General features: G+C 41.5%; 1 protein-coding gene across 1 annotated transcript in view; it reads left to right on the top strand.

Annotated features, from left to right (window-relative positions):
* Window positions 1-16,093, top strand: part of CACNA1S (calcium voltage-gated channel subunit alpha1 S) — a 381,085-nt gene that overhangs the window by 292,114 nt on the left and 72,878 nt on the right. The window contains exons 30-32 of the mRNA XM_069238889.1: window positions 2,710-2,838; window positions 5,526-5,591; window positions 8,874-8,965. Of these exons, the coding sequence (XP_069094990.1) occupies window positions 2,710-2,838; window positions 5,526-5,591; window positions 8,874-8,965 (287 nt within the window). The remainder of the gene's footprint in view (window positions 1-2,709; window positions 2,839-5,525; window positions 5,592-8,873; window positions 8,966-16,093) is intronic.

The raw sequence follows: 16,093 nt of genomic DNA, 5'->3' as shown, positions 1-16,093 counted from the left end.
CTAATTCAAGCTAAGACCTCCTGTCAGATCCAAAGATACTTTTGGACCGGTTTCAATTGTTGTCTGTGCCTTTAGGTCGGTCTTACATGTAAGAACACTTCTACAATGCACCTCCTTTCTTGGGATCATACACGTCTACACAGACTCATTTTCATTAATATAAATCTATATTAAAGTTGAAAAATAGCTACTTCTGCACGTGGCAGCGGTTCGTAAAAGGAATCTTGCGGGAGGTAAATTGCTTTACTTTAGTATATTTGTACATTCTAAGCAGGGGTGGAAGTTTCAAGGCCTTAAGAGTTTATGGACGCTCACAAACATGTGAGTTCATTGTCACTCACAGACTCCTGTTCGACACCTTTCCACTCTGGAGACACTTGGAGACTCCCTTCCAGGATGGGAAAATAAGTGGAACACTTCCAAACTCGGGTTGTAAGGGAAAGGCTTTCTCCACGGGGAAAATAGCTTCCCGATGGATAAAAACAGACATGAAGAAGAATGTGCATTGGGACACCCAGCCGCCTTCCCGCAGTATGTAATTGCACAATATGAACACATTGGGATATTAGCAGACTCTAAAAGAAATCCCATGGTTCACACATCAGCACACGTGCAAAGCTGCCACCAGCACAGCTGTCCATGCATAATACTTCGGAGTTTTGTGAATAGATGTAAATCCTAGCTCCGCACCATATGGATTAGTACTTTTACGACTGCACATTGACAGATATTTTAAAATATTTGAAAGTGAACCTAGCTTGTGCTACCATAAGCAGAGCCACACAGGTCTCACACCCTGTGCCCCTCCATCTGTTCCCTTTAAAAAATTAAGTTGGACCTGTTTTCTACAATTCACAGCAACTTAGTCTGCTCTACAGTTAGTATAAAACGAAGTTACACTAAAAGGTAAGGCCCAGCAGGGACAAGTGTAAAAGAGTCCTGCCAATTTAAGAATAATTGTCCTGTGATTGTACGGGATGGGGGGGCATTAGACCGTGGCCAGTGCCACGGAGAGTCGGGCTTTAGAGCTTCTGGACTGCCCAGTCACACCCTCAACTCCTCTCACAGCAAGAAATCACCCGGAGTCACCTGTCTCCTCCTGTGGTGGAATTTAAAGGCCCCCAGCTGTACAGAGCGTCCACTCCAGCGCTGGAAACCTATTCTGTTGAAGGGTTTCCGGTTCACTGTGTGATGGTGACTATTTATTAGGTCACCCTGTGATGAGTGAAGAAACCACGTGTCACGTGGCAGCACCGTGGGGGTTGCAAGCTTACATAGGGGATGGGTGTTGGAGACCAATGAACATTCATATTTCTTTGGGTATCTTATCAATTGGCCCCAACATGTACAATGCTAGGTCAGTTTGCATGAAGGCATCGCCTGGAGCACTGCATCTGAGCCTTGAACCCTATTCACAAAAGTAAATTTGGTCATACACACAATTTTACAACTGAGTTTACCTTTTTACACCTGTCAGGAGTTCTTAGAGGGGTTCCTGGCAGGTCTAGGCCCATTCATGGATGCCCAGATCACCGCCAAGAGTGAAGAGTTCTCGGCACACGGAAATGTAACTCAAAGGGTGGGACTATGGATGTTCCAAAATTTTCCAATGTGTGCCTAGCTTTGGGAGCTTGGGAACTCTGACAAACAATTACATTTGTGGGAATTCACTTAGGGCGAGATGTAGCAAAGGTTTTTACCCATTCTGTGTCTATGGGAAAAAGTGTTCGTACATATGGCCCTTAGTCTTCTTAGTCCCCTCTTTATTGAGAAAAGGGGCTGATGTTTACTCCCAGACAGTGCAGGTATAAATCCCACTCAGGGAGGCGAGGGGAATGAATCACCCCCAGGTTTGGTGAGGGTGTAGAAGAAGGGGTTTCTCCAGTGGTAAATATGTTTTACATGCAAAGGGGAGACAAGTGTGCATTTGCACAGCGGATCCACCTCCTCGTGTGCCATTCTGCACTATGCAGAACTGCACACATCAGGGAATGGATCCTGATGGGAATCTAACACGACTCTTCCAGGAAACCCAGGGAAATCTGCACCTGTTGGAGCATTCCTAGGAATGTCTGCGAGCCTCATAAAGTAGTAAATCTGCACTCGCATGTAGGTGTGAATTAGCTCCGTTTTTGGAATAGTGAGTAGCAATAAGTATTACTTGCAGAGTTTAGAAACTGCTCGCTGGCATTTAAGGATGTTTAAAAATAAGGTGTTTTTAGAGCTGCAGACTGGCTTGGATGATCCACCAGGTAAGTTTGAAAGAGAAACATGGGATTTGCAGTAGTTCTGAAAACATTTCCTAAAGCATTATTACGTAATAAGTTTTACAGAGTGTATTTTGTAATAGTTGTAGGGCGGGCAATGATTTTTAACATGTATAATGGGTTTGCTTAGCGCGTGACCTCCCCTGCCCGGGGCTGATGACCCGCTCCAGGTTAGGTGCTCATGGTTTCTGCATCAGACTTGTGGATTTAAAGCGTGGGTGCAATTGTGATGTTTATTTGTGCTTCTATATAACGCATTCCATGCTCCTTATGCAGTGACAGCGCACATCGGATAGGGAAAGACAAACAATCGTGCTATCGTTTTCAACAATGGCAGACACAAATCTGCTTCTGTTTTCACGTTACCTCAAAGTATGAGACATTTCATATATTATTTCTGGTATCTATACTAACCCAGATTTTCTTCTCTTTTTTTTGGCAGAATCCTGAGGAATCTGCTCGTATCTCCATCACCTTCTTCCGACTTTTCCGAGTCATGAGGCTGGTCAAGCTGCTGAGTCGTGGAGAAGGGGTTCGCACTCTACTTTGGACTTTCATCAAATCCTTCCAGGTGACTCAAACAGTTTTGCCTTCGTGTCTAGGGGTCAGGGCCGGATCGACTAAGAGATAGGTTGTAAAAAGTGCGCACCAACTTTTTGTAACCTATGATTTTGTGAAGCATCTTAAATACTAATGGGGGACATCACAAAATGTCCAGTCACGAAGGGTGGTTGAGCAACCTACCTAATAAATATGTATGTGGCCGATCTCTAGTTCCTACCTGTTGTTATTGGCTGCAAACACAAAGATGGCTGCTTGCAAGGAACAGCAGACCACCATCCCTGTGGTTGCATTCCCAAACGAGAAACTTGTTTTTAAATTGGCCAATATGCATTAAAAGTCCAATCGTGCATCGTTTATTTTATTTTTTATTCCCCTTTTGGAAAATTACAGGAGGAGCAGGTAGTGGTTCTCTGGGTCATGTCCTGCTCTTGCAAGGTCACCTGACACCGTTCACAGAGGAGAAGGTGCCCCGAAAGTTCCCCAGTAGACCACATTACCCTTTTGGAATCACTTACCACATCCTTTGAAATGTTGGCAACTGAAAACAGTCTGTGATTTCACTTACAGCTGTAAAGGTATGCTATACTGAGTAGAAGCTAGAAGGGGGAACCCATTTCACATCCCTTTCTAATTGCTATTCAGTATGGGATGTTGCAAAATATGTCTAATACATACATAAATTCCATTTTGTGGGTGCAAACACTGTGAGCTCATGAATCGCAGGGTTTACAATCGCAAAATGACTTTGTACATCTGGTCCTAGGTTTGGAGTAGAGTGTCGCAGCCAGTGACCTGTTACCGGTTGGTTCCAGCAATTAGATTACCAATGAAGTTCCATGCACAGGGTATAAAAGTGCATCTGTCCTAGTGTCCAAATTATCTATGAGAGTAAAGCCTCTTTCTTTTCAATTTTTCATTCCATGTTTTTCTGCAAAACACAACTCTGCTTCATTTGGTTTGATATTCAAAATGCTGCCATTATGTCACGTCATCACTTTTCGTATTGATGCTCATAAGTACTGCTTTGCTGAAATTGATTTATATTTGCCAAGATGCCAGTCTTGGCTCTAGAATAGTTTTTTTTTTTTTAAGATGAAAAATGCTGCAAAGGTTGCTGGTTAAGGCAACCAATAAGACCAGATTAATATTAAGCATTTTAGTCGTGTGGTGACCCTTGCTTTAGTTTTGTGACACGGACCGGTAGCGGGCAGAGCGTATTGTAATTTGGGGACAATTTGCTAGGGTTTTTTTAAGCCAAATGTAGTGGAAACTTTTATTGCGCAGGGATCTCACAGCTTCCCGTGGCAGGCAGGTTTTGATTACAGATGTGCCTGTGACACCAAGGCTGGTGAAAACATTGAGCGGCAGCAGAAGAATGAGCATGATGCTGCCGTACCCTAGTCTCACCAAGATGTCGAGGAGTCAAAACCCATCTGGAAGTGGTAGAAACTCCTGACTTGACTCCTTCGACAGTGTGGTATAGTTGAGTGGAAACCAAAAGAGTAATGCGAGTACTAGAACAGCAGTCTATGAAGTTACTTTCAAGCGAGTCTGACACTGTTACCTTCTTCGGACGTTCAACAAACACAATCACATTCGTCCTTCGCTATAGAAGTGCAGGGTTGTGGAAGTGCATTTGGCATCTGTGACCTTTGATAATACAAGATTACTCACGTACCAAACATAAAAAGCCAAAGGTAACTGTACATAGAGCAAACTGTGATACGAAATCAGTTATTTGTTCTTGTTGGTATCATTTTCTGCAGAATATATTGGCTATCATCATTAATTGTTGAGTGAATGAATAAAAGAAAGTAAGAAATGAAACCGCAACGCACAAAATCTGTGGTATTAAACGAGATTTTTGACTGATGACGTCATTACCCATATACACATCAAACATTAGAGCTGCCTCAGATTAAAATATTTTTTAGGGGTGAGACAGTATTTTTTCTGTAGCGCAGCAACCATTCCATGGTAACCATTGTTACAATAGAGGGTGATGTCTCTCACCTAATGGCAACATATTGATTTGAAATATACTTATTTCTTATTAGATCAGTGTTTTGCTTAGGATATTGTGGATATTTTATATTTTTATGGATTGATAAATACCCAACATCTCGAAAACAGGACTGAGGGACATGAATTCTTCAATAGATTTGTTTTGCCTATCATTTCTGACCGTGAAGCCTCAGAAGTGCTGTTATACTAGCTGATGGCCACACCTATTTCCCTGAGATCCTCAATGTACTGCCACATTTGAACTCATAAATGTGATTGGCTGCTCCTCTTTGCCATAAGTTCCCACGCTAAAAATAAATAGCAGAATTCTCCTAGCACACTACCTAACCACCTACTCCCTTTTATTTTTAATGGAAGCAATTTACTCACTGAATGTAAATGTGGAATTATTGGGCCTTACTATCGAATAACCTTTACTTATTGGTAGTGGATGCAATAAAATTTCATGCCTAAAATTTAAACGGAAACTCTGTCTGGCATACTGTGGTGATCACAGCTTGGGCATCTGTGGAAAGGGTGGAGCCTGTTCACCACGGGTGGCACTGGATCGAAATGAAATACATTTGTATTGCATGCATGCTTAAATGTTTGAAAGTAGCATGTGGCTTCACTCTGTTTGCACTGTGCTTTCGCACATACTCATCTATTCCATGTTCTTTCCTCCCTTAGGCTCTGCCGTATGTGGCACTGTTGATTGTCATGCTGTTTTTCATCTATGCTGTGATTGGTATGCAGGTAGGAGGCTCTCATCTTTGAATCACCTAGCACCACGGAGGTCCTCTGTTGAAATTTAAGAAACATTTTGAAGGTTCTAAACATGTCCATAAATATTATTCTAACAGTGAGATCTGTCAAGTATTGTTACAGGCATGCCTGCCTTCCACCAATTTGTGTATTGCTTTGCTACACATACTTCTATCAGTCCCTTCTTCCAAATATTTATTTTATATGTGCTTCCAATTTTCTACCACTCCACTCAGCCTCTGCTTCACCCAGTAACACATCATTTATTCAGAATTCCACACTTCCAGCCATCCATCCAAACCTTTTGGTATTCCAACCTTTTTAGCACATTCAAGTTTCTACCCAGTTATCTCACTCATAATCTTAGTTGTCATGTGTATGGCAATGACACGAGCAGCGTCAATGCCAATTCTAAATCTTGAGAACACCCGTAAACTTCAGTACAAAAAATCCTGTTAAAGTTCAACAGATACAGGTGGATTCACTTTCAGATGATGCCCTGTTACTACAAGAGAGGCAAATCTGCTGAAGACCCTAGAACATCGGTAACACATGGAAATATAGTTTTTACACTCTGCCGCATAGTCTAATCTGAGATTATGCCCTTGGCAATAGCATAAAAATTAAGTTTACAATTTCTTCCACTTATCTTTCAGTCAATGGGATGCACTTGTATTTTCTTTGGCTAGTGTTCTACAAGATCTGGTTGCAGTTGGTATGAAAGAGGCATTCTCTGTAATTTACTGCTGGAATACGTGTGTAATATTATTTTTATAGTGCAAACCTATTGTGAAAGCAACAGCATCCTAGGGGTTAATACCAGACATTCTCTCTGCTGAATAGTTAGCATGTAGTAGTTAATGATTTCTGTGGTTTGCATGAAGAGAGTGCTTGTCTTCCAGTTCTGATATCATCAAAATAATAAATGATAAGTGTGTCCAATTCTGGCATTTGATGACATACAAAGATGTTAGTGACTTATGGATAACACCTAGAAAATATGCGACTACCCTTAAACTTAATAGCAACTAGTGCAATAAGTAGGTTACAAGGATATTCGCTCATGTGATTAATTCATAGAGAAGTGCATCAAAGTATTACAACATCAAACTTTTAGCATATTAATATAATGCACATAGAATAAACATTACTGGATGGCAATCAAACCACTAAACGTGAAAACCAATGTATACTCACTGTTGGGCAAACCATCAAATGTTTACATTTGCATCCAAAATAATAATATGAATGTACAAATCTTCAAAAGATATGATCTTTACTGCATTGGCTAGTGGGTAACCACAGATAAAGAGGATGCTCCAAGAGCCTGAAGTGATAAGGAGCCCTCTGCTACTTGATATGAGATTTGGTCTCTTGTTCACACTACACAGGAACATCTCTTTGGAATAGTGATGATAGAATGGGGTTTCTTAAATGTCAATCTCTGATTAAAGCCATCAAAGAGAATCCTCCATGGTCATATGGACCTTTGATTGTCGGCTTGAAGTGTAAGAAAGGACTAACATCGGCAATACATTTTTAAATACACTGAAATGGATGCCGCTCTACAGGAACAACAGAGAGGATGGTTCCAAACCTTAAGGGTTTTCTTAGCAATTTAGCTCAAATAAGAAACTAAATGAAAGAAAAATATTCTTAAGAACATAAATATTTAAATGTTGATGTGGCCTAAATTAGTATATCACAAGAAGAAAATGCAAAACAGAATTGCATCCAGCAAGCAAAATGTCAACCAAGCTGGTTCCATAAAGAAACTTCCCTATTCTAAATGAAGGGGAATGGGCAAACAAATTTTCTGAGGAAGGTGTCCGTTTCAGATGAGCCAAGTTTAAAGTTTGGGGGGGAAAGCATGAATGCTGAAGCATGAAACTCAACTCTCTGGCCAGGGGAATTCATCAGGGTTAAGAAGCTTGCTCTCAGCGAAGTCAGAACAGGGTCTGCTCAACTGTTCTAAAGATAACAGAATTACAGCATAAAAGAAAATTCTGGAAGGCTTCTTCATATCAGTTTCCGCCAATCTGGAGACTGTGTCTCTGAGAACAGGCAAACTCCCTAATTTCCCGGCTCTCATCAAAGGAGTAATCATCTGGTTGACCTTGGATGTATCATCAGTCCGGTCTGCCTGGCACAGGAAGATCTCTCCCACTATCTCAGCATCCACATCTGAGGCCAACTTCTAATTAAAGTTCAGTTGCTTACTAGTCTAAAACAATAAAAACGAAGCCTATTCTAACTTAATGAGGCACACAATAAGACACCTGTAAAGGAGAGAAAAAACAAGACACTTGCGAGACATTTGATGAAATAGAATTCAGATTACTGGGGTCCGGTTACATGTAAAGCTAATTTAACATTAAAAAATATTCCAAAAATGTGCTATAAATTGTGATTAAATTCCAAATACATATAGAGCTCTCACTAAAATATATGCAGCCACCAATTTTTGATTAATTAATACAGTACACACAGATTAATATGATTAGCATATAATATGCGTATATAATGCCCAAGTCTATATGGCACAAAAATTATGTTGAACCATGACCTAATACTAGATTATGGAGAATACCAATTTAACCCTTTGAGTCCACAACGCAAGACGGACAGAAAATTTGCTTTCCCTCTTCTTTTGACTTTCAAAGAAAAGGATCAGTGCTTTGTGATCACTCCCAACCATAGAGTAGTTGCCACTACAGTGGACAGTCAGTAACGATTTACAAGCTGGCAGCAGCTCAGAATGGGCAGCTGCCACTGTGAGTGACAGCTGCCGGCTTCAGGGGAGGAGATAGCCACCCCTGCATCTGCTTCATTCTCTCCCTATGTCCCTTTATCATTCTTCATTGCACCAGTCATCTCTAAGGCGTAGAAGGAGCAATGCTGGTACACTGCAGAAGTTCATACAAAGACGGAGCTATATTGCAGACCTTCTTCCCCTCATTGAACATTCACAAGGAATAGCAAAAGAAATACATTTTGCCTTGTGTTTATTAATGAGGCATGATGTCTGTGACTCCTTATGAATAGTTTAATTGCACTGTGCCGGATTAATACTTCCAGTGCACTGTAATGATTAGAATGGGACAGCAAAGACGTTCTACAAAAACAGAATTACTCTGTGACAGGGACACATGGCTCATGTGGCTCATCAGAGATTCATCTCTGCATCATCATCATCACTTCTTGTACTTACACACTCTGAGACAGGATATTCTCTGTCTATAAGATTTCAACCTATTACGTCTTACTCCACAGGTCTTTGGTAAAATTGCTATGGTGGATGGGACCCAAATCAATCGGAACAACAACTTCCAAACTTTCCCTCAAGCAGTGCTGTTACTCTTCAGGTCTGTATCCTTCTCCAGTTATGTTCCTTTGTGTGTTTTGGTCCATTGAGTCAAATCATCCTTGTGTCTATTATTTTACTGGCTATTGAAGCTGATTTTCCTGTCTTTAGTGCATTGTCAGACTGTCTGCCTGCACCCAGATGACCATTTCCCCTTTCATTCTTTTGTTACCAACAACTCCTTAAACTCTTCAACGATTAGAATTTGATTTTGAAGTTGAGATGGGATTTCCTTACTTGCCTCCTCTATCCATTGTATGGAAATCTGAATGATGTAAAATAACTTGTGAGCTGTAATTGTGGAGGTGTATAGATCTTGGATTCCATTACACTCATGTTGAGATGCTTAAAGTGATTGTTTTTGAATTGGGTCACTGGGGCAGCTTCATAGGTGTTTGTTGGATGGTTCATTGTCAAGGCTAAAGTCAGATTCTGGGGACAAAGAGTATCCAGTTCAATGCAAGATACTCTTCTAGCCAAAGATGTAACATAGCACAAAAATACCTTGCAAAGGGCACTGCTTCCACTTTCATATGAGCCCCACATCGGAGTTGAGGTACAATCCAATCAAAAGTGGGGAGTTGGAAGAAAGTGTGTTTCAATACGAAGAAGAATGCTCCTCCATTCTCCCATGCTCTATATGTACATGGGGCAACTGTCACTGTTAGACATGGGGTCTTTGGTTGACAATCAGGTTACCCCCTGTTCAAGCAACGACCCTAACTCTAGTCAGGGTAAAAGAGAATCACCCTCAGCTAACCCCTGCTTACCCCCTTGGTAGCTTGGCAGGGTAGTAGGCTTGACTTCAGAGTGCTAGGTGTAAAGTATTTGTACCAAAACACACACAGTAACTTAATAAAAACACTAAAAAATGACCCAACACAGGTTTAGAAAAATAGGAAATATTTATCTAACCAAAATAAGACCAAAATGACAAAAATCCACAATACACAAGTCAAGTTATCAATGAAAAATCAAAAAGAATATTTAAGTAGTTTTAAAGACACGCTAGCGCTGCTCGCGTGAAAATGTACATGGTGCGTGTCAAAAATAACCCCGGACGGGTGGATGTGCATCAAAAAGGGATTGCAATGAGTCAATATCACTCACGAGTGAGACCTTGCGTTGTTTCCCCCTTCTGTCGAGTCAGCGTGTGTTGGTTCTGCTCTCCACAGGAGAGCAATGCGTCGATTTGTTCCGCACACGGGTCCAGGCAGGCCTTGCATTGTTTTTGCACGCACAACGATGTCAGAAATCCAGGCGGACGATGATCCGAAAAACACGCAGTGAGGGTTGCGATCTCCCAGCCTCCGTCAGCGATGCTGCACATAATTTCTCCTGTTCCATGCATCGATTTTCCGGTTGCGTTTCTGACGAGCATCGATTCTCAGCCACGGAGCCAGCAGCGAGTAGGTTCTTCAGCCAAGTTCGGAGTTGCGTCAAACTTTTTACTGCACAGCGCTCTGTGCGTGGATTTCTTCCTCTGAGGCTGCCAGCTTCTCCTTTCAGGGTCCCAGGAACTGGATGGGCACCACAGGGCAGAGTAGGAGTCTCTAGAGACTCCATGTACTGGCAGAGAGAAGTCGTTGCTGTCCCTGAGACTTCAAACAACAGGAGGCAAGCTCTAAATCAAGCCCTTGGAGATTTATTCTCAAGATGGAAGGCACACAAAGTCCAGTCTTTGCCCTCTTACTCTGGCAGAAGCAGCAACTGCAGGATAGCTCCACAAAGCACAGTCACAGGCAGGGCAGCTCTTCTTCCTCAGCTCTTCAGCTCGTCTCCAGGCAGACGTTCCTCTTGTTTCCAGAAGTGTTTCTCAAGTTTGTGGTTTTGGGTGTCCTTCTTATACCCAATTTCTCCTTTGAAGTAGGCCCACTTCAAAGTAAAGTCTCTTTTGAATGTGAAATCCTGTCTTGCCCAGGCCAGGCCCCAGACACTCACCAGGGGGTTGGAGACTTCATTGTGTGAGGGCAGGCACAGCCCTTTCAGGTGTGAGTGACTACTCCTGCCCTCCCTCCTAGCACAGATGGCTCATCAGGATATTCAGGCTACACCCCAGCTCCCTTTGTGTCACTATCTAGTGTGAGATGCAACCAGCCCAACTGTCAAACTGACCCAGAGAGGGAATCCACAAACAGGCAGAGTCACAGAAATGGTATAAGCAAGAAAATGCTCACTTTCTAAAAGTACTTATAAACCACAGAGGGTAACCCAAAAACCAGATTGGGCTGGGTAGAAGATAATCATTACATACAACAATGCCCTGACGGGGAAAGATCGACAAATTATTTATATATCATAAAACAACATAGTTGAAAACAGAAAAACTGTTTATTCATATAAATATATATATTCATTTTTTTACTTGTACATAAATATCAATTTAATATATTCATCCTATATGGACAACCCATCTAGTAAAACAACACACCAAAGGACAGATAGTGTGAAAAAGAAAAGTGTTCGTGATAGATAGAAAGAAGAATATATAGGTTTTTGATTCATTGGAATATGTATTATTCTTCTTTCTATCTATCACGAGCACTTTTCTTTTTCACACTATCTGTCCTTTGGTGTGTTGTTTTACTAGATAGGTTGTCCATATCGGATGAATATGTTAAATTGATATTTATGTATAAGTAAAAAAATGAATATATATATTTATATGAATAAATAGTTTTTCTGTTTTCACCTATGTTGTTTTATGATATATAAATAATTTGTCGATCTTTCCCCCTCAGGGCATTGTTGTATGTAATGATTCACTTTTCTAAAAGTGGCATTTTCAAACACACAATCTTAAAATCAACTTGACTAAAAGTTTTGTTTTTTAAATTGTGAGCTCAGAGACCCCAAACTCCACATGTCCATCCGCCCCCAAAGGGAATCTACACTTTAATCAGATTTAAAGGTAGCCCCCATGCTAACCTATGAGATGGACAGGCCTTGCAACAGTGAGAAGCGAATTTAGCAATATTTCACTGATCTGGAACATAACATACATTACTATATGTCCAACCTTAACCATACACTGCACTCTGCCCTTGGGGCTACCTAGGGCCTACCTTAGGGGTGTCTGACATGTAAGAAAAGGGAAGGTTTAGGCCTAGCAAGTGGGTACACTTGTTAAGTCGAATTTACAGTGGCAGGTCTGAGATATGATTAGAGATACTTATGTGGGTGGCACAACCAGTGCTGCAGGCCCACTAGTAGCATTTGATTTACAGGCCCTTGCAACTCCAGTGCACTTTACTAGGGACTTACCAGTAAAGCAAATATGGCAGTCATGGATAAGCCAATTACATACTCATTTTGTAAAGGAGCACTTGCACCTTAGCACTGGTTAGCAGTTGTAAAGTGCCCAGAGTAACAACAACAGCAAAATCAGATTCCAGCACACATCAACAACCTGGGGAACAGAGGCAAAAAGTTAAGGGAGACCACGCCAAGGATGAAAAGTCTAACAGTTACTAAATTATGTTGTGGACAAAGTACTTTTCTGAAGCCTTGCACCTGCTGGAGAAAGAGGATACAGGAACAGGATATGCTCCTCCTTTCTGTTCCTGTGTCTCCTTCCTCCAGTAGGTGGAACAACAGAGCACAGAACTAGGACACTAAGGTAAGAATGTACACTACTATACAGTGAAACAAGGTAACACACACTGTTAAGATCAGGCCCATCCACTATAACTATGCCTAAGGAACATTCTAAGTTCATTGATTGGCTATCAAAACAAATTTCATGGAACACACGCTCTTTTATACGATTAGGAAGAGAGACTCCCATGCAGGGGTGAAGAGACAATGCAACATGTAATCTTGTATTACAAAGCTTGTCCCTTTACTGCTATTGCTGAAGGAGCGTGCATGACTCCGAGATCATGGTGCTGATATAGTGCTGTGGAACAGGAGCTGCATTTCATCTCTACCAGTCTGTGTTTGATCGGCCTCTGGTGTGTCTTGTGCTAGAGGCGACCTGTAACCAACTGCTCTGATAGGACTGACTCTTGGAACATGTCCATTCTGAATATGACACCTCACGTGTTTATTAAGAGTAGAGCATTTAGCGTAAAATAATGTTTCCTGTATTATATATTTTAAAGCAGCACAAATGGGTATGCTGTCTGCTTATTTTATATTTTGAGTTGCAGTTCACATAAATGGATGGTGGAATTGTGCGCTAGAGACAAGACACATGAAACTTACACTTTACTGACATTATAGAGGTGACCCCATGAATTTGTGTATTACATTTTGGCAATAAGGACCATGTTATTGCATCATAGGGTTCACTAAGGGCCTGATTTAGAGTTTGGGGGACAGGTTACTCTGTCACAAACGTGATGGATATCCTGTCCGCCGTATTACAATCCCTTTAGGCTGTAATGGGATAGTAATAACAGTGGACGGGACATGATGGAGTAACCCCCTCCACCAACATCAAAATCTGGCCCTGAGATTCTGTAACTGGCTCTCCCCCTGTGCAGATAAATACAGTCCACTGTTATTCCCAAAATGAGTATAATATAATTGCATAGAATACTTAATCTTAAAAAAAAAAGACAAATGAAAATTATTCCCATATCCAAAGACAAAACACAACAAATAGTGTTACGGTTCTACAGCCTTTCAGTTTGTCATGTTCTGCTGCATAAGTTGTGCATGATGCAGCATTTGCCACTAACCTGTGCAAATGTGATCAACAGGATTGTAATATGTTTATGGTGTATGAGTTGTTGCCTCAGTGAATATTGTTTTTTGGTGGTTGTGGCGGTTTCTGACTCCATCCAATGATGTGAATAATAAGACTTGTGTTTCGCATTATAATGTATGAGTCAGTTTCTCCCTCCTCTGTAGTCTAATTGTTGGCTGCTGGGTTCTCAGTGACTGACTTTATTACCCTGTTCTTTTGAGTGTTATTGCTTTCACTCACTTCTGTTCACATGCATCTTTCTTTTGTTTTAAGAGTGCATTGTCTGAGTGTCCACCCCTTTCTTTCCTTGATACGTACTAATGTTAGAATCCTACATCATCTTGTGCTTCTCACTGTGTTGTTTTCAGTGTATTTATTTTTACAAATGAGGCTGACCTTCAGATCTTTGTTTCTTTTTTTCCTGCTGTCAATGTTTTTCTTGACCTAGTGACAATCTATGCCAAGTTCCTGTGCTAGTTAGTACCCTGTTTCAACATTGTCATTTTGTCCCATTTTTCGTGTATTCCATGCTTCTGCCTTGGTACAGTCCCAGTAATTGTTTTTGTCTTCTCCTAAGTACCTGTGTTTCCTATCCCCTTGGCAATGATTCCTTGGGCCATTCATGCAACATAAGTGTGTGCCCTTATGTGTATTTCAATGCATCTGTAGGGGCCAAAAAGGACATTTTCTTCAGTACTAGTAGCACATACAGGTGAGAATCGAAGTGAGGTTAGGTCAAATAATCCAATATATGGAACCTTACATTTAGCAAGTAAAGGAGAAGTTCCTCAGTTCCCAGTAATCAACCATGGTGTCCCTGCCGTCTATGGTGAATGTTGCTATACCTGTTTACTTTTTTCTGTGGATGCTGGTATAGTTGTTCCCCAACATAGATTGGGGGTGAGATGAGGAGTTCTGTGTGTGATGTAATGGTTTGATGGGAGGTAGGATGTTAGAGATCTAGTGGATGGGGAGCAAAGGTATCGCCCCAGGACTTCCAAGACTTAACCAGGCCAAACAGTAGCCAACACAGACATTCACCCTTCACACTAATGACCCTTAGTTCAGCTGCCCAGTAACTGAGGATTTTGTTTTACAGAGGATCCTGTGAGAATCAAGCTGATTTTCACCTACAAGAGATCCATATGTGTTCATCGGAGTTTACACTTTTGTTGGTACATTTTCAGCCTTTCAGATACTTCCTGAAGGTGGGGGAAAGTGAACATTCTGTGAAAGGCATCTCTTCATAGAAGGATCTATGATGTTTCCACACATGCTATTACAACGCATGGCTTTATCACACATGTAAAACCACGAGTTGACCTTTACATTGCATTGTGGATCTTTACCAAACACACCTATAACTATATATATATATATATATATTTACACTGCCACAAGAAATTGATGTTCTTTCTTTGCTGATAACTTTGGTGCCCTTTGACAAATCTTCATAAAACTTTCCAAAAATATGTCTCATCCACCTCAGCTTTCTGGAAAGATTTGGTGTGATCCACAAAATGGGGGTGGGGAGTTGAATAAACGAGGGAATGGTCCTAAAACAAGTGTTCCCCAAGCAATTATCTGTAGGATACCTGAGCAGTGAATGGAATTACACCAACTTTGGGGAAAAAGCTAAATCTTAGTCTAGAAAGTGTATTATTCTGTGATTTGGTGTTTTTGAGAAGTTAAGTTTCGAAATGTATATATACTTCATGTCTCGGACAATCTCCGCACTGACAGATCAAAAGCTAAGATCTGATTGGCTGTCTCAACATCAACAGTGATAATGATGCAGCCATGTAAGGACTCAAGCACTGACCCCTCTTGTCCTGAGAAAAGATAAAAACATATAGGAAGGCAGGGTAGTGATACCCTCACTCCCTTGGCCTGATTGGGGAAGGTGGGGGTCCCAGATGCCACCCCTCTGCAAAAAGAGCAAAAACAGAATCTTTCTTTTGATGGGTGTGTGGTCCTGTAAAACATTTAAAATAAATGTAATCAACCCCACTGGGTGGTCCAGGCCTGTGGGGTCATTGTATTTATATGTTAGTGGCGGGCATGTGGGACCCCAAACCCAAGCCATCACATATCCCCTGGGACCTTATCTCCCAGGGATGCATCATTGTCTTAAAGGAGGCGGGGCAGCGGCCTCCCTCCTAAGTCATCAGATGGTGCCAGGGACCCCATCCTCAAGACCTAAACAAATTAAAAATTGCCATGGATTCCCTGCTACAGTCAGGGAACCCACAATAATTAGAGTACCTTGGCCCCTGGGACATTGCCCGTCCCCCCTACCTGCAGCCATCACAGATGCCATGGGAGTCAACTGCATTTGTTTGCTTCTGGCAGAAACCACATTTCTTTCTGCTCCTGCTGGGTGGGATCAGACCTGTGTTTCCAGCTCAGGAGGGTGTGGACATTGAGTTGGATTTC

Source organism: Pleurodeles waltl, chromosome 6 (assembly GCF_031143425.1).
Source record: "Pleurodeles waltl isolate 20211129_DDA chromosome 6, aPleWal1.hap1.20221129, whole genome shotgun sequence".
Classification (NCBI taxonomy): Eukaryota; Metazoa; Chordata; class Amphibia; order Caudata; family Salamandridae; genus Pleurodeles; species Pleurodeles waltl.
Note: the sequence above shows the minus strand (reverse complement) of the source record. Positions and strands in the feature narration are given on the sequence as shown.